We start from the raw sequence: 22,156 nt of genomic DNA, 5'->3' as shown, positions 1-22,156 counted from the left end.
CAAGATGAAGCCTTGGAAAGGAAGCGCAGCTTGCCAGCTGGAGGGCACGCAGAAAGGGCAGAGCCAGGAGAGGCATGGAGACCGCAGCTCGCTGGGCAGGCGCACGGCCTGAGGGCCCCGGTGCCACAGCTGAAGGGGAACAACTTGGTTCTGGCCGCCCTCTGGCCAGCGTCTTCAAGCAGTCTCCAAGAGCCCCTGCCACCCTGCAGCGGTCCTTGGAGACCCTCCTTTCCCTAAGTCTTGGCAGCTGAAGGAGGAAAGAGGGCGAAAAAAAGAAACCATTTTGAGAAACGGCTAGATGTGCTTATTTAGGGACGACGCAAGTTCCTGCGTTCCACACACGGGGGCGACTGCAGAAGCTGCGGAGGGTCCTTCCAGTAACGACCCCGTTCGCCTTCTCGGCTTGCTGAAGGCGGCGCCCGCAGAGCCGCCCAACAGCCCGTGTGCGGTGTGATTGATGGCGGAGAGGAGGGGTCAATCAACCATTCCCTTTACGCTCCATCCGACCCCCGAGGCCGTGCCGGGCTAGCTGGGCCTGGCGAGTGGGGAAGAGAGTCCCGCCTGCGACTCTACCTAAGAGTAAACGGGACGGGGTCAGCCACTCCCTACCCGGGACCCCGGGAGAACGGCAGCGGGGCGGAGCCGCAGCAGAGACAAGACCCGGGCCGCAGCGGGTGGGGCGGAGCATCGAGGGAAGGGGGTGGTGCGGGCGCGGGGGCTCCGAGGCGGGCCTGGAAACTGCTGGAAGTAATCGCAGTACCGCCGTCCTCGCTCCTTCCGCCGCGCGCGGGCAAAGAGTCCCCCGCCAGGCTAGGCCAGCGCCCCTCCTCCAGTGGGAGCCACACCTTGTGAGGAAACGCTAGCAGTTCCTCCTGCCCTCTGCAGGGCCGGGACTCTGGGGCTACCCAAAATTGGCCTCGATTTCTGCACCGTTCCCAGGGAAAACCCCTTCCCCTTATCGGGATATAGGAATGTGGAGGGCAGATTCTAGGAGGGAGGTCGGAGTGGTTGGCCACCTCCACCTTGTTGTTAGCTGTCCTTCGAGGTCGGGACTCTTGGGTGTCTTTGCCTCACAGGTTTTTAGGGAGGTCCGTGGGACCTTAGCCCCTAGATCCCCCATTATGTCATATGAGCATTCCCAATCTCTAATTCGGGTGCGGGTCTTGTCCTGAAGAGCAGAGACGTGCGCCCTGGACACATACTTAGGCCGGCGCCTCCCGCCCTTCACCGCCCCCTCCCCTATTTGGACCATGACGTCAAGGTGGGCGGGCGGCGGCAGGTGCGGAGCTGACAGGCATCCTCCTTTAGAGCGGAGGGATCCGGGGGCGGGCAGCTGGGATGTGCTTCGCCTTATATAGAGCGACTGGGGGCGCACACCCGCTCTCTTGAGTCACCTCGCGCAGTCCTGTTGTGGCGTGTGAGTCGGACATAGTCTGCCTACCTTGCCCTGTAGTGCTCGCCATCGTTGCCCGTTAAGGTAAGGCCGTAGTTTTCTCCTTCAGGCATTTCTGTCTTGAGCCTTCTTTCGAGTTGCTTTCATCCCTCCTGTCCTTTCCAAAGCCCTAGTTTTGTTTGCTGGGGCGGCCTTTGGCATACCGCTCCTCTTGATTTCTTCGAGGTGGGCGGGATGGGGCTCTCGGGGTTGGCTCGTTTTGTTCTACTATGCTCGAGTGACGCGCCTTCCCTTCCCCCCGGCGACGACTATCCACGGGCGAGGTGGGCTGCGGCGTGGGGCTGGGTAGTGGGTAGCTGCACGTGGTGGCCGCGCCGGCCCGGGACGCTGCCATATTTGCCCCTCCACTTCCGGACGCGGCTACGGGGCGCCGGAGGGTCCGCAAGGGTTGTGGGTGTGCAAGCTCGGTGTGACTCAGCGCAGCCCGGTGCTGGCCTGGTTTTGTCGCCTCGCGTATTTCAGGTCCGTGAGGGTCCTTTCTGTTAGGGTCCGCGACCAGGAACGCTTTTGGTCTCCTGTGGCCCGTCGTAGTTCGACTCTTATTCCAGGTCTTTCTTGCAGTCCCGGTGGAGGAGGAGGAGAGGGGGCCGGCTCTGGGAGATTCATGGGCGCCTTCCTCCCTCGCCCTTCCCCTAGAGCTGAGATTGTTCTGGAAGCTTCTAGAGCCCTACGCCCCGCCCTGGTGCCCGGATGCTGGGGCGAAGGGAGGCTGCGCGGCGGCGCCCCCTCCTCGTGTGGTCCCGGCCGACGCATGTCCGGCGGTGACGAGGGTCAGCCCGGCACACCACGGCCACCATCTTGATTGTGTTTGGTTTGGCCCTCTACTTTGGTCACGTGTGCCGAGGGGTTGCGATGGAGCTTTTGCTTTATCGGTTCTTTGTCTTAATAGCCCTCTGGGCGGGTATACCACCGATCCTGGGGGTTATCCCATAGCCTGTGAGGCTGCAATCCCCCATCCCCTCGACGTGGGAGATGATCTGATGGGGGAGCAGTTTCAAATCATTGCTGTTTTAAAACCAGTCACTTAGGGTTTTTTCCTGTATGTCAAAAAAGGTAATAGAATTGGAGTTAGTGGTTTTCACAGTCAAATGTGCGAGTGGGTTACCGGGATTTTTATTCACGTTGGAGATACCTAGTTGTCATTCTCTTGCATTTCTGACAAGCTCCTAGGTGATGCTCAGGTTCCTGGTCCATGGACCACTTAACAGTAGTTTGGCTCCAAGCTACCTTCTCAGAAAACCTGATCTCATATCTTGTTGAACGTGTTAGCTTTTGTTTTCTCCCAGTTGGTTTCTGAGGGTGCAGAAACTCTCTTAAGGTTGCAGCCTTAAATCTGAAGAAAAGGGTCTTCAGTCTCTTGAGAATGGATACTGTTCAGCTCACCGCAGTTTGAAGTAAAGCCCTTCATGTTTTCGTTGTGACTGGGTTGAACTTTAGGAGTCCTAAATTTGAGGTCATGGTGTTCCTTTGTAATTCTTGACTGCTCTCATTTAGATGCCTGAGGAAGTGCACCATGGAGAGGAGGAGGTGGAGACTTTTGCCTTTCAGGCAGAAATTGCCCAACTCATGTCTCTCATCATCAATACCTTTTATTCCAACAAGGAAATTTTCCTTCGCGAGTTGATCAGTAATGCTTCTGATGTGAGTACTGACATCTTCATGGTTTTTTAATTTAGGAGTCTAGAAAAAGGAGAGGGGGTGGTTTGGCATTTTGTAAGGCTTACTATTGAAGGGGATAAACCTGCTCTAAGTTACAAAAAACTTTGCCTTGTTCTGTGTTGACAGATAAGATATTGTAACGATAACTGTGGTTCTTAAGTCTTAAGGGGTAATTGGAATCGAGGCTGCTTGAGTAGAAATGGAAAATGTTTTCTTTTGGAGAAAGAGATGGGCTTTAAGAAAGCAGAATTGTAAGGTTGCAATTTGTGTTTTCAGGCCTTGGACAAGATTCGCTATGAGAGCCTGACAGACCCTTCCAAGTTGGACAGTGGTAAAGAGCTGAAAATTGACATCATCCCCAACCCCCAGGAACGCACCCTGACGCTGGTGGACACAGGCATTGGCATGACCAAAGCTGATCTCATAAATAATTTGGGAACTATTGCCAAGTCTGGTACTAAAGCATTTATGGAGGCTCTTCAGGTATTTGTTGTTTCAGCTAGGCACACACCATTTATAATCATCAGTGATTTTTGGCATGCTGTTTCTTCAAAACTTGGGTTTGACTTTTTAATTTTGGCAGGCTGGTGCTGACATCTCCATGATTGGACAATTTGGTGTTGGCTTTTATTCTGCCTACCTGGTGGCAGAGAAAGTGGTTGTGATCACAAAGCACAATGATGATGAGCAGTATGCCTGGGAGTCTTCCGCTGGGGGTTCCTTTACTGTACGTGCTGACCATGGTAAGTATGCTTTCCTGTTAAGATGCCTTAACAGGTTAGAATTCTGGGGAAACCTATAATAGAAGTTTTGAGTGTCCTATCTGTAAAACAGTTATCTTTTGATATAGTTGTGCTTTTAGTTTCATCTTATACTCGATTGTGATTGACTCTTTATAGGTGAGCCCATTGGCCGGGGTACCAAAGTGATCCTCCACCTTAAAGAAGACCAGACAGAGTACTTAGAAGAGAGGCGGGTCAAAGAAGTGGTGAAGAAGCACTCACAGTTCATAGGCTATCCCATCACCCTTTATGTGAGTGTGGACTGGAGCCCTCACATGGATGATGTCTGCTGCTCTGGAAAATTGCACGGTCCCTGATTTTTTTTGTTTTCATTGGTATTCTGTGCTTTGAAACTAACCATTGTCTTTGGTACTTTCAGTTGGAAAAGGAACGAGAGAAAGAAATCAGTGATGATGAGGCAGAGGAAGAGAAAGGTGAGAAAGAAGAGGAAGATAAAGATGATGAGGAGAAGCCCAAAATTGAAGATGTGGGCTCAGATGAGGAGGATGATAGTGGTAAGGATAAGAAAAAGAAAACAAAGAAGATTAAGGAGAAATACATTGATCAGGAAGAACTGAACAAGACTAAGCCCATTTGGACCAGAAACCCTGATGACATCACCCAGGAGGAATATGGAGAGTTCTACAAGAGTCTTACCAATGACTGGGAAGACCACTTGGCAGTCAAGGTGAGAATATTGGCTCAATAGGAGGAGCAGGTAGAAGGGTGTTGCTAGTAATAGACAAATGGAACTTATCCAACTGGTCGGTAGCTGGGAACTGAGACAGCCATGGAGCCACATAAGTTTACTTACTGATGTGATGACCTTTCACACATGGAGAAATGATATCCTTCCCATTTTGTCTTGATGGCAGACTTACACAGCCAGGGTTCTGATTTGACTTTATTCATTGACCCAGGGATTATACACAGCTTGTACCTTTCTAGATTCATTTAGGGAATTAGGGCTTGGTTTTCTTAACAGCTGCCCTATAGTCTCTATCTTTAGTGTTTAGGGCAGATCTTTGTTCCAAACAGCTTGATAATTTGGTGTTGGGACCAAAAACCACTCTTATCTTGAATTTTTTTCAGCACTTCTCTGTAGAAGGTCAGTTGGAATTCAGGGCATTGCTGTTCATTCCCCGTCGGGCTCCTTTTGACCTCTTCGAGAACAAGAAGAAGAAGAACAACATCAAACTCTACGTCCGCCGTGTGTTCATCATGGACAGCTGTGATGAGTTGATACCAGAGTATCTCAGTGAGTATGTTCTTGCTCTGATGTAATTACATAATGTCCTGTGTGGCTTTCAACCCTCTCAAGGGGGCTGAAGTCTTTATCTTTGATAAAGGATCCTCTGCGACATACATAGCAAGTGAGGTTCAGTGAGAAAATGGGTCCTGTTGAATCTTGATGACCCTGTCTACCTTTTTTTTAACTGAGCTGCTTCCCTGGTTGATTGTAGACTTCATTCGTGGTGTGGTTGACTCTGAGGACCTGCCCCTGAACATCTCCCGAGAAATGCTTCAGCAGAGCAAAATCTTGAAGGTCATTCGCAAAAATATTGTTAAGAAGTGCCTTGAGCTCTTCTCTGAGCTGGCGGAAGACAAGGAGAACTACAAGAAATTCTATGAGGCATTCTCTAAAAACCTAAAGGTAAGGAGGCAGCAAATCCGTACTTTCTTAATTACGATGGACTTTTTGCCCATTCATAGAGGATAAGATATTGTTTCCAAGTAAGATTGTTTTTTTTCTTTCTGCCCTTAAAGCTTGGAATCCACGAGGACTCCACTAATCGGCGACGCCTTTCTGAGCTGCTGCGCTATCACACCTCCCAGTCTGGAGATGAGATGACTTCTCTTTCAGAATATGTCTCTCGCATGAAGGAGACCCAGAAGTCCATTTATTACATCACTGGTGCGTTGGAGCCTGGGTCTGAGAAAAAGCTGCTCAGGTGTAGGGAGGAGGGGGGGGGACATTCATGCATACCTGGGAACTGGGGCCCGAGGGTTCTGGTCCTTGAGTCACATTCATTGATCCTACAGGTGAGAGCAAAGAGCAGGTTGCCAATTCTGCTTTTGTGGAGCGAGTGCGGAAGCGGGGCTTCGAGGTGGTGTACATGACAGAGCCTATTGATGAATACTGCGTGCAGCAGCTCAAGGAGTTTGATGGGAAGAGCCTGGTCTCAGTTACCAAGGAGGGCCTGGAGCTACCTGAGGATGAGGAGGAGAAGAAGAAAATGGAGGAGAGCAAGGCCAAGTTTGAGAACCTCTGCAAACTCATGAAAGAAATCTTGGATAAGAAGGTTGAGAAGGTAAGCAATCCTGGGACTAGGATTTATTTTATAATAAATCCCTTCCAGGCTGCTGCTTTCAAGAGTCTTGTGTTACTACACAATAGGTGCTTTTCGACAGCCTGATTTCTTTAGAGCCTGCTTTTTCTTGCTGTCTTAACCAGGCAGGTTTAAGGTTGCTCTTTGTATAGATTTTGGTAAAGATAAGGCGTTGCTTCTGAGTAGAACATAAGATATCACCCTTTTTGCCTTGAAGTGTTAATCTGATTTAATACGAACCTAAGGTATTTGTGACTATCCCCAGGTGACAATCTCCAACAGGCTCGTGTCTTCACCCTGCTGCATTGTGACCAGCACTTATGGCTGGACAGCCAACATGGAGCGGATCATGAAAGCCCAGGCACTTCGGGACAACTCCACAATGGGCTACATGATGGCCAAGAAGCACCTGGAGATCAACCCTGACCACCCCATTGTGGAGACGCTGCGACAGAAGGCAGAGGCAGACAAGAATGACAAGGCCGTCAAGGACTTGGTGGTGCTGCTGTTTGAAACTGCACTGCTCTCTTCTGGCTTCTCACTTGAGGATCCCCAGACCCACTCCAACCGTATCTACCGCATGATCAAGCTAGGCCTAGGTGAGTACCTCTGTTTACCTGAGTGTGGCAAGGGTTGGTGAACTGGTCTGGTGTGGCAGAAGTGACTCAGTGCTGTTTGGGTCAAATTTCTTGGCCTTCTTTTCCACTTAGGCATTGATGAAGATGAAGTGGCAGCAGAGGAACCCAGTGCTGCTGTTCCTGATGAGATCCCCCCACTGGAGGGTGATGAGGATGCCTCTCGCATGGAAGAAGTAGATTAGGCATTTCTACTTGCAGACCAGTGTCCTCTGTATAGTGTCCCCATGGCTCCCCCAGCGGCCCTGAGTGGTCCTGGCCCACCTGGTTCCTTCTGCTGATGTCTAGTGGTTTTTTCCTCCTGTCTTTCTGTCTAAGGCAGGATACAAGGGCCTATTATTATCCCTTCCCACATTTGACATCAGGTTTGGATGTTGTGTATTGTGGGTTTTGTTTATTTTGTTCTGGAATTAAAGTATGCAAAATAAATAAGATGCAGTTTTATACAGTTCTGCTCTCCCTTGTAAAGTGGATATAATGCTGCTTGGCCTTTCTATCCCAAGTGTTACTGCCTGTGTACAGGTTATATGGTACACAATAGAGTATCAAAGGCTAAAGTCCCGGCTAACCAGTTTAGAAGTCACACCACACTGACTCGAAAGGATAGCTTCAAACAACTACCATTAACACCCTTTTATCAGTCCTTTCCGAAAGCATGTAGTTAAGTCAACCAAAACAGGACCCAAACCCGTTGCAGCAATTTAATTTAATAAAATAAAATTATGAGGAAAAAGTTACATTTCTGAAGTACCAAAACCTCCAACTGACTCTTGGAGCAGAGCCTGGGGATCCAGGAGTATAGGGGTTGGTGCCATTGGGCAGGGCTCTCCCCTCCGCTCCCCCAGACAGCACCATCTTCCATTCAACTCTCCTGGGAAAGCATCTGGAGCCTACAATTGTGCTTTTCTCACCAGAGTAAGAAATGCAGGTCTCAGGGAGTCAAAGGGTGGCGATTTCATTCACGGTAGGGGACAGACAGGTGAGGTGTTGGCGGCCTAGCCAACAAGGCAGACTTCAGGAAATTAGAGAGGGGAGGGGCTTTGGATGGTGCTCTGCCTTCTCGACAGCCCCCTACACTAGAATCGTGCCTACCAGAGATGGGTAACTTCAGGCGAAAGGGGAAGGTTGTCTCTGGGCTCCCCACCTCCAACTACAGAACAAGCCTTGTGATACTGAGAAAAAACCTGCTCTCTGCCCTTGAGCAGTAGGAGAGGAAAACTGGTATAGTGAGAGGGTCCTACGTCGCTCCACCCTTCAGATCTCTCAAACCTTCTGCACTGGGGACTCCACAGGCATAGCTTTCTTTCCCCGCTGCTTTAGGCGGCCCCGGGCATAGACTCGGAGTAGGAGGGCAGCAAAGACGACAGCCACCCCCAGTCCCCCCACCACAGTGACAGTGTGGCCATAGAGGAGACAGGAGAGTAGGATGGCAAAGGCCTGGCGGAGGGTCATGATGATGGTGAAGACAGCAGCCCCGAACTGTCCAATAGTGTAGAAGATGAAGAGCTGGCCACACGCTGAGCAAATTGAGAGCAGCAGGGCATGTGCAGCGAATTCACTGTGCCGCCCCATGAAGCGAGTTGCCTCCAGGAGGGCCCCCTGCTCTAGCAGGGAGCCCACTGTGAAAAGGCAGGAGAAGAAGTTGACCCCAAACATCATCTGCACTGATGACATCTTATAGGCAAACAAGGCATCCTGCCAGTTTGAGGTGAAGCTGTCAAAGGCAATGTAGCCTGCCAACAGGATGAGGCCTGAGAGCGTGGTGGCTGGGGAGCTGCGGGGCTCTGGTCCACTGGACAGCAGAAACATGCTGACCCCAATGGAGATGAGGCCGGCTGTCAGGTATTCCCAGTGTTCATAGCTGCGTCGAGACACCAACTTTCCCATCAGCATAACAGGGATCACCTTAGAGGCCTTGGCCAGCACCTGGGTGGGGAAGCTGACGAACTTGAGAGCTTCATACTGGCACCAGCTGCTAAGCACATTTGACAAGCTGGCAAAAGAGTACCGGTACATGGGTGCCCCATGCCGGGGCTGCTTGCAGAGGATGCAGGAGAGGCCAGCCACGATCAGCGCCAGCACTCGGTTCATTAGCACCAGGAACTGTGAGTCTGTGAAGCGCTCACCTGGCGAGGTGGCTGTGGCCCCATAGCTGCGGGTCATCACTCTTTCCTGCAGCACTCCCCAAGTCAGATAAGATGCCTGGTGGGGAAGGGAAGAGACACAGGAGGACATGAGAAGGAAAAAGTGGGCAAAAAGGGGTATCTCAACATTCTTCCTCCAGATGATGTCGAAATAACTGAAAGGACAGTACATATTTTGGTTCCTCTGTAATAACCAGAAGTTTCCTGTCTTCTCCAAGCCTGATTCACGGGAATCAAGTCGTGTGTGAAACATTTATAATGAGAAATACTTGAGGACCACCCAGACCCCGTCTGTCCCCACAGTAGGGCATGTTAGAACTGACTCCATCCCCAGTATTTTCCTATCTATTCTCAAGTAATTCTGGGAAGCAAGCATTCTTAGACAAATTTGGACACCTGTTAGTTCAACACAGTATACGAGGTGGAACTAGGAGTGCCAACTCCAGAATGCCACAAGGCCAGAATCTTAGTACCCCTCTCACATGAGTGGCTTCCTCCAACTTTTATCAGTGGGTTTACAGTATGAGACACATCATTGCAGGGGGAAGTGTAATAATAGCATAGTAGAAATCACAGAAGAGAGGGTAAGAGGAAAGAAAAGACAGTGTTTCCTCCAACCACCTCTAAGAAGATGGCAGTACAGTGTGCCCTTGGCAGGAGGGGACACATAACATACCAACCGGCAAACTGTTGGGACTGGGAGGGTGAAAACTTTGGTACTACAGAGTCCCAGCCCACCGGGACCCAACCCAGGAGGAGAAGCAGCGCCTGCCTACCCACCTGAAGCCCAGCGGCACAGAAGAGCAGCTTCAGGGCCTGCCAAGTGGCGGTGGTCTCTCCCGGCTCTGTCCGCGGAGCCAGAGGAACCTCGTCGGAGACCTTGGGCTCACTGCCAAACACGCAAGTCTTCACCAGAGGGAAGCAAAGACCCCTGCCTGAAGAAGGCACACAACGTCAAGGCCCAGTCTTCTCCCTAGCGCCTCATCTTCCCCAGAGCAGCCAGCCTGCTCGGCTGGCGGGCCTGCTGGCCTGCCTCCCTTTCCAAGCCACTTCCCGTTTAGACGTTTGGTCAGCACTATAAAAGAATCCTAGTACACTTCCCCACCCTTTCGCCACACACCTGTCTCCAGGTAGTTCTTCCGCCTGAAGTACTGCACCAGCAGGTAGCCAGGTACCATAAAGCTGGCATAGCCAGCAGCATTCACCAAAAAGCGGAAGAACCACAGCTGGGTCCATGACTCCGGAGGGGCTTCGGCGGTCTCCCCACCTGCCCCCAGTGAGGGGAGCGCAGCCAGCAGCACCACTGCCCACCACCTGCGGGGACGGCAGACATAAGGATTAGGGTGCAGGTCCTCATCCACTCGGCCCTCCGAGGGGACCACACGGGAGAAAGGCCCGAGTCTCCTCCCCGCCCCCCTCAGCTGCAGCCCAGCCCGGACAAAGAGCCTCTCTCTCTCCTGGGGGGCCGGCGCGGGCCAGGCAGGGCTCCCTCCCTCTCCGGGGGCGGCCCCACCCCTCCGGCCACACAGGTTCCCTCTGTTCCCTCCAGCTCGCCGGCTGCTCCGGCCAGAGGCGGCACCCTCCCCTCCCCCCACAAGCCACCCTCCAGGTTCCTGGGGCGCCAGCGTTCCCCACTCCTCCGCCCCTCACCCCCCAACCCCCACCCACGCTGAGGGGCACAAGCCCACGCCGCGCCCCCAGCCCGCCGGCTCGAGGCAGCGCCGCGCCGGCCTGCCGCCTGGCAGCGGGCCCCCACCCGGCCCCCCGAGCCGAGGAGAGGCAGTCACGTGGCCCGGGGGCTCGGTCACGTGGGCACGCCGCTCCCCCAGACCCCCACCTGGCGTCCATGGTCCGGGCCGCGTGGGGCGGAGGGGGCCGGGGGATGCGGGTCCCCGGGCCTCGCGCGCCCTCCGCTCCCGCTGCCGCCTCCAGGAGCGGCCGGAGAGCGAGCGGCTGGCGGAAGTGCCGCGCTCTTCCCGCCTCCCTCCCGCGCCAGCCCCTCCGCCCTCAGCCGCGACCACGCAGCGCCCCGGGCCGCCGCCCTGCCACAGCGCCCCCGCCTGGCCCGGAGGGAGAGGGGCCTCGGTTTCCGGGAGCTGGGCTGCCCCTGAGGGGCCGGGAGCCCCCAGCCCCGGGCCTCCCCCTGCTTCGTCATCGCCCTTAGCCCTCACAGCCCGCCTGGGAGGTAGTGGTGACCACTGTCGTCTTAGGGACGAGGACACTGAAGTTCTGCGTCCCAAGCACTTCCCCTTAGGTTACTGTTTTCCCGTTTTCGGATGTCTCCTTCTTTTTTCGGCTGGGCTGGCAGTTCTGTCCCCCCAACTCCCTGTGACCTTCGAGGCTCTACATGACCTGGTCCCAGTCTACCTCGCCCACTCACCACCCCCCGTAGAGCCCCACTGGCCAGCTCTCAGTTTCTCTAATCCACCAAAGGCTTTCCCCCACTGCTCTCCCCTCACCCCTTACTCATCCTTATGTCTGAGTTGAGGTGACACTCATCAGAGGCCTCCCCTGACCACCCAAGGTACGGCCCTCCACCCACTCCACTGTTCTCCTTCCCACTATTCCTTTCCTTCACAGCATCCATTGCAACATGTAATTACATATTTATTTGGATGTTTATGAATTTAATGGCTGTCTCACTCACTAGACTATAAGCTCCATGTGGCCAAAGACTGTGTTGGTTTATTCCCCATATTCTTCATCCCAGCATAGGCCTGACCAAACAGGGCCCTCAAACGTAGGTGGAATGAGAGAAAGAACATCAAAAGCCACAGCTCCCGTGTCACCCTCCATAGGCTAGCCCTTCTCTCCAGGTCCTCCAAATAGCAACCTCCAGGGCTGTGGTGAGGCCTCCTGCCTGTGTCTTCTCATTTCTCTTTCTCTTCCTCCATCCCTCTGTGTCTCCACAGAAAGGGCAAGGGCCTGAGGCCTGTTAGCCCCCTGCCCCATCCAGCAAGGCCCTACCCTGCTCAAGGGACAATTTCCTTCTCTCAGCCTCCACCACAAGGTCACAGGGCAGGCCTGTCTAAAAGTCCCCAATGCACACAGACATGCACGCGCACAAAACAGCTCTAGGGGGGAAAACTTTTCAAAAAGTCTCTGCTGTTTTAGTGTCATGTTATTGAAACTTCCCCTTCCCCAAATGCTCAGTTCGGGGCCGTCTGTGTGAAGTCTTTAAACAACACTGTTTAAGAGTCCTCAGCAGCAGTGAGGTGGAACCCCTCAGGACCCTGCTTGCTCATATTTCAGTTTCTCTCCTCACTCAGGAGGGTCCATGTTCTCCTTCCGGTTGGCAGCTTCAGGCTGACCCAACATGGGTAGAGACAAGAGCCTCTGCCATCTTCAGGAGAAGCAAACAGGCTCCGCCCAGGATACTGGGGGCTTTGGGAGTCTTCTCAGAATCTCTGTCCACCTGGGAAACTCTTCCTTCCAGACGGGCTCTCTCATTTTCGACCCCTCCTCTCAGCTCAGGACTGTGCTGGCCCCAGGCTCTGGCTTCAGCAGTCCCCAGGACACCAGAAGGGCACACTGCCTGGGCCCAAATTGCAGCAGCTGTGGCTCCAGCTTCCAGATAGGAAGAGGTGGAGCCCCCAGGGCCCCAGACCCTGCCCTGGCTTCAGTCGGCACACAGCAGTGGCTTCCCTGAGATCTTCAGGTCATCGAAGGGCAAAAGTGCAAGGGGCTGAGAAAGACAATAGAGAGAAGCAAGATCAGGGCCCGTAGGAAAAGGCAGCAGTGGGGGAGGGAGCTGGGGAGACCTACTGGGCCATTTCTTCCCCACCAAATGACAGCTGAATGACATCAGGGAACAAATCTTCTTACTAATTCCCAAAGTGGCCCCTCTGGGCTAGGCAGAGGCCTGAGGCCTTAGGCAAGCCCTTGCTCCATGGAGCTAAGGAGGACCTAGGAGGTAATCGAGCCCATGGGTTTGGTTGTTTTTTTTTTTGGGGGGGGGGATACTCATAAAACATTTTGAATATTTTTTTACATTGAACATCTAAAAATTGGAAAGACTGTACAGAAAATCTAGGTTTCATCTCTCAGAAAAAATTAGAAAGCCTGGAAATCCTCAGTCCACATTCCTCTGTAACCACCTGCTGAAGCTGAGAAGAATGACCCTTGTGCATAGACTCTCCAGTCTCCCACAGGCCCCACCACCCGCTGTCTTACACCTAGTTTCACTGATCCATTTTAGCTTCAGACTCCTCCAGGAGTCCAAGTTTGGGCACCCTGGTCCTGACCAACTAAGAAAAACAGGCTGAGAGAGGAGCAGAGGCTTGCCCAAGGTCCCACAGTTGGTGAGTGGCAGTCATAGATTACAGCCCAGGAGCCTAACTTCTTGGTCCTTCCTGCTCTTACATCGTCTTGGTGTGGGAGGAGGGTGTGGGAGGGTGTGGGAGGTCCTGGAGAGCAGAGCTGAGTATATGCCTCTTACATCCTCAGCCAGGTCCTGGGGTGTCTCATCTTCCACGTTCCGCAGCAAGGAGTCAGCACCTGCCTCACACAGAGTGGATGAGATGCTGCTGAGGCCCCGGCCTGCTGCGAGGTGCAGAGGCGTGCATCCATTGAGCATGCGGGCGTCTACTCGGGCACCAGCTTGGAGCAGGAACTGCACCAGACCCCGTTCCTGGGTCTCCACAGCCAGGTGCAGTGCTGTCTTCCCACTTGTGCCCTCCTGGAGGGGAAGAAGGATGTCAGCCAAGGTCCTCAAGAGGCAGCACCCTGAGCCCAGGCCCTGGATAAGGAGGCGAGAGCTACCACTTCTGACTGCTGCACAGGGGACCCCAGGGCTGGACTCAGTGGTGGGGCAGGCCCTAGGCCGGGCAGCACCCTGATTGGCCACCTCACCTGTGCATCAATGTCAGCTCCGTTCTGAAGCAGCAGTTCCATGAGTGGCCGGTTCCTCTGGAGGGTGGCGATGTGGAGACAGGCCAGACCTGGGATGGGGTAAGAGTGAGGGCTGCTCATCTGCAGCCACCAACTCTCTCCGTCTTTCTCCCTCTCATCAGGGACCTCCCTACCCCTCAGCCCCAAGGGACTTACTGCCCACTCAATGCCTCTGATCACAGGACTGTTAAAACACAACCCAAAAACCCCCTCAAAAGTCTAGGGGAAAGGAACTCAGAGTTTCCACCTTTTCAGAGTCATGTTATTGAAACTTGCACGCTTCAGGGGACAGGTTGCTGAGTGACGCCCCCTATACACACCCCCTCCCCGGACACACATACAGACACCCACTCTCTCTCCCCCCAGTGAAACTCTCCCTGCCTTCATCCCTATCCTTATCCAAAAGCCACCTTCTTCAGAGCTCTCTGGATCCTCATGCCCCCAGCCCCTCCCCAGGGGCCACTTCCTCCCTGGAGCTCCCCTAGCCTTTTTGCTATCTCCTTTCTGCCTGGACGCCCCCCACCCCTGCTTAGAGAACTAGATTCAGATGAATATCCCTCACCTCCTTCAAGTCTTTGCTCCAATGTCCCTGCTCCATGAGCTTACCTGAGCACCGTATTTAAAAATCACAGCAGCCTCCATCACCACATTCCACTTCTCGCTCTGCTCTGCCTTTCCCATAGCACTTACTGCCTTTAACCCATGAGAGAACTCATTTCTTCTATTTATTGTCTGTCTCAGTCATTCTGTTTTGTTCACAGATGCAAGCCCAGCTCCCAGAATAGCGTCTGGCACATAGAAGGCCCTCAGTACATTTTTGTCAAATGAATTAATGAGTTCAACTAATCTCTATTAAACTGAATATCTTGAGGGCAAGGTTAGCTCTCTCTTTAGCACACAATAGGTTCTCAGTAAATACTAAATCAAATTCATTCATTCATTCATTCATTCATTCAAGATGTAATGAGTAGCCATGTGCTTAGAACTGGAGGTGCGTCAATGGAAAGTTGTTACCCTGTCTTCCCTGAGGGTGGGGTCTCTGTCTCCCATCCCCTTAGGCCCTGAGGTTGCCCAGACCTTGCCAGTTTTGCAGCTGGAGGTCCAGGGAGTGAGGTGGTCCTCTGCCTGGCTCTGGCCGTCCCTCCAGCAGGCAGCGGGCACAGGCCAGATGCTGGCGCTGGCAGGCCACATGCAGGGCTGTGTCGCCGTGCCGGTCCTGCAACACCCGGCTGGCCCCCTTTAGCACCAGGGCTCGAACTGCACCCGGCTGGTCCAAATGTACAGCGAGATGGAGTGCTGTCTGTAGGCACAAACAGAGGGTCACAGGGCCACTGCAGCATGCTCCCACCTCTGGGAACCTGCTAGGGTGGGCATAGGAATTGCCAGCTGCCAGCACCTTCATTGAAGGCAGCTTATAAAGGCTAAGCCCCTGGTCTTCCAAAGAAACATGACCAAGCCCTTCCCTCTGTCACTCTCCACCAGGCTCTTGGGACCCCAACTCTGGAGACAGGATGAGGGAAGTGTCCCCCTGCTCTTCTCATAGCCCCTGGAGAAAGGACAGATGGGGGCAGGGTCTGGCCTCTTGCCCTCTTGGGAGACCTCTGTTAGCCCCAGGGGCTAGGCTGTAGGGGGGGTTGGGGGGAGGAAAGACAGAGGCAGCAGGTCATCTCCACCTGGCACACTCCTCTTTAAGGCTCCATTCAGATGTCCCCTCCTGTATTAAGCCTTCCCTGGCTGCTCTCCACAGATATCGGATCCCATAGCAGCTGGTATGTGTCTCCATCACCACTCTTGTCACCAAGCTGTAATTAGGTGTTGACATGAGTCCCCTAGCCCAGGCTGTGAGCATCTTGTGGGCAAAGGCTGCATCTTACTCATGTTTGCATCCTCAGCTTCTAGTCCAGTGTCTGGCAAATGGTTTCCTGAGTCAGCAGCCCAAGGATGCTCGTGTGGCTGCTGGGGATGGCTGCCAGGGCAGATATGGGTATCTGGGCACAGCCCACCTTTTCAACCCACCTGGTAAAGGTTGTTCTGAATGTCCAGAACCTCCTGGGGCAGCAAAGCTAGGCAACAGAGCAGCACAGCTGGGGCCTCATGAATCACCGCCAGGTGGACCAGCCTAGGGGGAGGGACAGGGTTTAGTGTCAGGGCCCAGGCCAGAGAGAGTGGGCTGGGGTCCTGGGGTGAGAATGAACACGGCAACTTCTAAGTAGTTACCCATAGGATAGGTGCAGGAAGTGAGAGTTTGGGCCAGGAAGTAAGGGTTGGTGCAGGAAGCCAGGATCCTGGGAGTAGAAGCTCCAAGTTCCCATCTCTGGCCTTCAGGAGGGCCTTGGCTGAGTGGGAGTGTGGGCAGGGTGCTGACAGGGCCAGGGCCTTCCTGTCCAGCCTACCCACACCCCGGCTCCCCTCTGGCCCCAGGGCTCTGCCAGGCAGCTGCAGCTCAAAGCCAAACTGAAAGCTGCCGGGGTAGCACAGAGGTGGTTTCCAGGGCCGAGCGCCCCACCTCCCTCCACCCCAACAGAGAGAACAGAGAGGGCAGAGGTGGGGTCACCCCCTCCCCCAGCACTCCATGTTCCACAGTCCAAGGGAGAGAAGACAGAGCTCTGGGGAGAGGAGCAAGGGGACATTGCAGCGGCACCCTGTCCTGTGCCCTTCACAGGGAGTCAGGAGGGCCACTCCTCAGAAAGCACAGAGGGGCGGGGCCTGACCGGAGGCCCACACTCCTGTGTGCACCTCTGAGGGGAGGTCTGGGCAGTGCAGAAAATGTGCGTTTGTGGGGGACAAAGAGCCTTAACCTAGGAGAGGGGGCAGCTGGGAGGGGAAGTTCCAGCCCTGGGGTTTCCCCACATCAGGTGGGGAAAACGAAAGCCCGAGCTGGAGGGTCTAGGCCGCAGGGACAGCTGCCTTGGGGCATTAGTGACGGGGGGAGCTTAGCTGAAAGGCCTGCCTGGGCTGGGGAGGGGGCTGCTCAGGAGGAGGGGGGCAGGCTTGGCGGCAGGCGGCAGGAGAGGCCCAGGAGAGAGTGACGGGGGAGGGAGGAACCGCTCTGGAAATCCCCTAGGCCAGGGCCTGCTCTCTGGGTCACATTCCTGCAGCCACCTCCCTCTTTCCGTCAGTCTCCCTTCCTCCCACTTCCTCTTCCCATTTCTATATGTCCCACAGCCCAGTCTCCTCCAAGGGAAGAAAGTGCCCCCTCCTCTCAGGGAACCCCCTGGGGAGTCTTGACACCTCTCCATCCACCTGCCACAGTCTAGACACTACACCTGTCTCTAACTAGAGACAGTAAAGACTGGGTCTGAGAAGCTAACAAAGGACGGCAGTGGCAGAAGTCCCCACTCCCTGGGTCGAAGGTCAGCCATTGATATTCTGCATGGAACCCCCACAATCTTGCTCTTGGCCTGAAAGCTGGTGATCTGGGCACAGAATACAAAAAGGCCTGGGGTCACGCGTCTCCCACCACTGGGTCCAGAAGCTGTCTTTGTCAAAGGCCATCCAGGATCAGGAGATCATCTCCAAAAAGCAGGTCAGCACAGACACCTCCTGGCTCCTCTACACACCCTTCCCAGTCCACTATCCCTGATCTGGGATCCCAGCCCTGTCCACTCTGTTTCTCACCCCCAAATCCCAGCCACCCCCTCTCCTGCCAGGGTTTTCTTCTTCCTGAGGGGCTAGTCCTCAACTGGCCAGCCCCTCCCACACTAGTGCTTCTTATTCAACTGCCCCCTAGCTCTGTCCCCACCAAGCTCCACCTGGACCTTGGGGAGGAAGGATAAAGTGAGGGGGTCAGACAGGACAGTGAGGGGGGACTTCGGGGGCTCAGGAGGTGGAGAGTGTCGGTAAGACTGACTCCAGCCTTCACTTCCCCTTTCTCAGCAGAGGAGGAAGTAAGCTGGGGCAGCCAGCCGCCTGTCTGTCTGCTGGGGCAACAGTGCCCCAGCCTGGCTCACCCCTCCTCCTCAGGGCCAGCCTCAGCTCTGCACCCTGGCGGTCCCCCCACCCCTGGCTTCCTGGCCCCCACTGGCAACCTGCAACCGGCATGTCTTGTTCCTTGAGACAGGGCATTCTGACTGAGGTCAAGGACCGGGAATCTCAGATATTGAGCAAACAAGGATGCCCTCTCCCACAGCAAGGAAAAAAAAAAAAAAAAAAACTGGATTGGTCAGGGGAATTTTCTCTTCCTAGGGGTGGGTTATTGGCAGGTTTCCAAGATACTAGCTGGGGTTCCAGGTGCTGGTAAGGGCCCTGCTGAAAGAGAGATGATGCCAGATCCTCTGGTCCGGGCCTGGCTAGAGCTCAAAAACGGGCTCAGAGTTAAGTTTGGAGTTTGGAAGAGAGACTGGGGACTGTCCCTTCCAGGACGGGTGCTTTGAGGGATCCTCATAGTGGGGGTGCTCGGCCTGCTGTGGCTCTTAGAGAAGACCCGAGTTAGCATCGGGAGGAAGGGGTCCCATCTCAGCCTGGCCCCCATACTCACGTGTCTCCGTCCTCAGAGATGTAAGTGAGTGCTTCCAGCTGCCGAGGGCTCAGCGCCCCCGCGGGGGGCAGCGGCGAGCCTGGGTCTGTGTCCTCGGTCTCGGGGCCCCTCAACAAGGTCAGGGGCTCGGTGAGCGACGAGGAGCCATAGGTGGAGTCAGCCCGCTCCCCATCTGTGTCTTCCTTCTCCTGTGGCTCCTTGGCGGTTCGGGGAGGATGGGTCCAGGGCTGGGGGCCGCCGCCGTCTGAGGGCCCGGGGGCCGGGGCCGGGGCGGGCTCGGGCAGGGATCGCAGCGAGCGCAAAGACTCGATGCCCGAGTCATACTGGCTCTCATCCGTCTCGTCCGGCCCCTTCCTCGCCTCCGACATGCCCGCGGCGCCGGCCCGCGGGGGCCGGGTCCGAGCAGGATCCGGCTCCGGGCTCGGCCGGCGGCCTTTCCGGGTTGCAGGGCCGCGGTGCAGAGCAGGCGCCCGGCCCGGAGTGGCCTCCTTCCCGGGTTGCGGGGGCCGGACCGCTCGGCGAGAAGCACGGACCAGTCTCGGGGCGCCGGCGAGGACCACCGCAGCGGCTACTCAGGCAGCGGGGCAGCCCGGTCGGACGCGCGCTCGCCCCGCCCCCTGGCCCCGCCCCCGACGGGCGCTTCCGGGCCAAGGCCCCGCCCTTCGGAATCCCCCTGACCCCGCCCTCTGCGTTGGCTCCCAGCCGGGGGTTACCCGGTCTGACTCACCCGTGCGTTAATTCACCCGGTAATTCATTCATCCAACTATTCATTCATTTACTCTTTTCCCCTTCCTGCTTCATTCTATTCATTAATTCCACGCATTCTTTCTTTCCACCTCCTCCACTTCTTCATTCATTTTTTTCCATTCATTCATTTATTCGTTTGTTTTTTTTAAGGTATGCCATTTGGTGAGAAAGATTGGCCCTGGGCTAACATCTGTTGCCAATCTTCCCCTTTTTTTCCTCCCCGAAACCCCAGTACGTAGTTGTACATCCTAGTTGTAAGTCATTCTAGTTCTTCTATGTGGGATGCTGCCACAGCATGGCCTGATGAGCGCAGTGTGTGTGTCTGCGCCCAGGACCTGAACCTGCGAACCCCAGGCCGCTGAAGCAGAGCGCGTGACCTTAACCACTTGGCCATGGGGCCAGCCCCCATTCGTTTGTTTTTAAAGGAATATTTATTCACTGCGCAAGCTGGGCGTCTCGTGGGGGGGGGGGGGGGGGGGGGGGGGGGGGGGGGGGGGACGCATTGCTTCCTATCCCGGGCCCATTTCTCTTGCTTTCTCTTCTACCAGTGCCCAGGAGTTTGGGTAGGGAAAGGGGACACCCACTGTCTTTAAAGGAGCAGCTCTCCCTTTGGGTCCTGGATAGAGGGTCTCCTGTGTCAACTTCCCAGATCACACAGAATTGGACACGAGGATGTGTTTTTCGAAAGTGGGTTTTCTCAGGCAGACTGTTGTCTAAAAAAATCAGAATGGTCATGTTTTTCGTTGTCTAAAGGAGCAGGGTGGTCATCCCTCATGGGGTGAAACAGTGGCCTCGGGTGATTACAACATCTGGTTACCCCCAGCGGTCAGGGAAGTTTAGTTCCTCCTGGTGGGGCTGGGATGGGGAGGCCCCAGACATGCTGGGCTGTGCTCTGCTGAGGTCCCCTCTGCAGCCCGGCCCCAATGCCAGCACATCTTTTCTGTTACCCTGGGCCTAAGGGAGGCCATAGGCAAACCCCACCCACATAGTGAACCCCCAACCAGAGCCCCATGACTTATCCCCTACCCCAAGTGCTGTCAACCTAGGGCCAGAAATACCCTTAGAAGGTCATCCCCAAGGGAACATCTCCCCTTTCCATCTCTGGCATTGGCGGCAGGGAGCTGGGGTGAGTGTAGATGGCCACTAACCAGCTTCCCTACTGCCCTCCCCCATGCAATCTCATTTATTCATCCATCCATCCATTCACCCATTTGACAAACATATATGAAGCTTCTCCTGTATGTCTGACATTGTTCTCTCTGTTGGAAGCAAAACCAAATATCACGGTAGGAGTGATAACCAACAACCACACCCCCTGACCACCAAAAAATGTCCCATGGTTCCAGCTTTCAAAAAGTTCTCTGGCAATTATGACATTGAGTGATTGTGCTGAGACAGGAATGAGAGCAGGGTGCTGGGGGGTGCGCACAGTGGGGCCAACTGCCCAGTAGGGTTAGGTGCAGAGAAGTTGCCATTTGAACTGGAAATGGGAAGGGAAACAGGCTAGGGAGAAGAGAAGTACCTAGTCTCTGGAGGGGGAATGAGTGGAGAGAGAAGAGAGGGGGGAGGCAAACGGGAGGAGATGACCCACTGTTCTCCTTCCCCAAGGACGATCAGAGTGGGGAGGATGTGTCAAGCATGAGGCAGTGAGGAACCATGAGGGGAAAGCCCAAGGAAATTGAGGCATCTCTTTCCCTTGGGGTCAGTGTGATTTCAGCTGTTCTCAACTTCCTCCCCTGACAGGTTCCTCTCCCATCTTCAAAGGCTGGAGCCAAAGTAGTCGTACACTCCAGAGCCAAACCACTCGGGTTCAAAACCTGGCACTATCATCCCATTTTAAAGTTGGGAAGCTGAGGCCCAGAGAGGTGAGTTGACTTGCCCAAGGTCAAACAGAAAGTGCAGAGCCAGGTTCTCCTGCCACTAATTGAGAACTTTAAAAATGTTTTCAGTGAAATTTTCTTTCCTTTATGAAAGCCTAAGGAGTTGGGGCATCCGAGCCCTCTGCAAGGACACAAGAACTCAGGACTGTGCAGTGACTGTCCCTCTCATTCACACAGAAGCTGAATTTGAGGAAAAACCTACCCAGATCAAGTGCAGTGTCTGGCTTGGAACCATAACAGGTGCGTGGCAGCCCCTTTTCTGGCCACATGAGGTCAGCATTGAGTCACCCACTGCTTCCACCTAGCCTGCACTGACAGGAAGCCCTTCTGGGAACACTTCGGGAATGGGGAGAGGGACCATGGCAGTCATCTGGAAAGATGGCCCGCGGATTTTGACCACAGGATAGTCAGGGTCCTGACTTCACTTCCTCAGCCCCAGTCTTCTCCGAAGCTGGGCCCCTCCCATCGTCTTCTGTCTCTGCCAGTGTTTTCTGGTTCCCTTTGTCATGCCCCTCCTCAGACCCTCATTCCCCACTTCCACACACCCCAGCCAGGCTCATCTTCAGGAAACAGGTCTGGTTGCCATGATGACCAGTTGGGTCTTTTCACAGCCACCCCCCCTCACCCTCTTTTGCCTGGGCTTCTAAGGAAGGGTCATGTGTGTGAGTGGCAAAGAGGGAGGGTGGTCTTTTATCTCTTGGGAGCTCTGGGATTGGCTGAAAGATGGGCTCTCTCTCTTCTAAAGCCCCGTGAAGCGGAGACGGGAAAGCAGCAGGGATGGCAGGCCAGAGTAAGATAACAACTAAATGGGGAGGGTGCGGATCCTATCTGGGTTATGAAAGGCCAGGGTTAGGACCTCTGCTCTCTGTCTGCAGTGAACTGGGTGGGATGAGCTGAAACCAGAAGAGGAGGGGCTGGAGTTAGCTGTGAGGCATGAGTTCCCAAAAACCATGGGCAGGAGACATTGGAATGAGCCACCAAGTGAGATTCCTTCTGCCATGGGAGCGAAGGAGAACCCCTGCCTCTTAAGGACCACATCTTCCCCTGTTTGGGCAGGGAGGATGAACTCAGTGACCTGGGGAGGACCATGCAGCCTGGATAGTTCTGAAGCGATAGGCGGACAGAGGGCCCCCTTCACCTCACCTGGAAAGGGAAGAGT

At 54.6% G+C, this 22,156-nt stretch overlaps 3 protein-coding genes and 1 long non-coding RNA gene across 4 annotated transcripts; 2 read left to right on the top strand and 2 right to left on the bottom strand.

The window, feature by feature from the left end:
* The first annotated feature begins 1,319 nt into the window (after window positions 1-1,319).
* Window positions 1,320-7,307, top strand: HSP90AB1 (heat shock protein 90 alpha family class B member 1). The gene is made up of 12 exons (XM_046639784.1): window positions 1,320-1,477; window positions 2,948-3,094; window positions 3,389-3,595; window positions 3,696-3,855; window positions 4,012-4,145; window positions 4,274-4,582; window positions 4,987-5,152; window positions 5,358-5,548; window positions 5,662-5,809; window positions 5,938-6,206; window positions 6,490-6,823; window positions 6,935-7,307. Exons 2-12 carry the CDS (start codon window positions 2,948-2,950, stop codon window positions 7,042-7,044), a joined length of 2,175 nt encoding a protein of 724 aa, XP_046495740.1. The 5' UTR covers window positions 1,320-1,477; the 3' UTR covers window positions 7,045-7,307.
* Window positions 7,308-7,547: 240 nt separating this feature from the next.
* On the bottom strand, window positions 7,548-11,285 carry SLC35B2 (solute carrier family 35 member B2). Its single transcript, XM_046639785.1, has 4 exons — window positions 10,841-11,285; window positions 10,124-10,317; window positions 9,784-9,938; window positions 7,548-9,061 (listed from the first exon to the last, which is right to left on the bottom strand). Exons 1-4 carry the CDS (start codon window positions 10,849-10,851, stop codon window positions 8,123-8,125), a joined length of 1,299 nt encoding a protein of 432 aa, XP_046495741.1. The 5' UTR covers window positions 10,852-11,285; the 3' UTR covers window positions 7,548-8,122.
* Window positions 11,286-11,583: 298 nt separating this feature from the next.
* On the bottom strand, window positions 11,584-18,976 carry NFKBIE (NFKB inhibitor epsilon). Its single transcript, XM_046641135.1, has 6 exons — window positions 18,371-18,976; window positions 15,910-16,012; window positions 14,971-15,193; window positions 13,855-13,943; window positions 13,442-13,681; window positions 11,584-12,688 (listed from the first exon to the last, which is right to left on the bottom strand). Exons 1-6 carry the CDS (start codon window positions 18,736-18,738, stop codon window positions 12,623-12,625), a joined length of 1,089 nt encoding a protein of 362 aa, XP_046497091.1. The 5' UTR covers window positions 18,739-18,976; the 3' UTR covers window positions 11,584-12,622.
* Window positions 16,022-21,597, top strand: LOC124227277 (uncharacterized). Its single transcript, XR_006885438.1, has 3 exons — window positions 16,022-17,419; window positions 20,861-20,982; window positions 21,175-21,597. It is a non-coding gene; the product is annotated as an uncharacterized LOC124227277 (long non-coding RNA).
* The last annotated feature ends 559 nt before the right edge of the window (window positions 21,598-22,156 follow it).

Source organism: Equus quagga, chromosome 15 (genome assembly GCF_021613505.1).
Source record: "Equus quagga isolate Etosha38 chromosome 15, UCLA_HA_Equagga_1.0, whole genome shotgun sequence".
Taxonomy (NCBI): Eukaryota; Metazoa; Chordata; class Mammalia; order Perissodactyla; family Equidae; genus Equus; species Equus quagga.
This window is presented reverse-complemented; position numbering and strand designations above follow the sequence as displayed.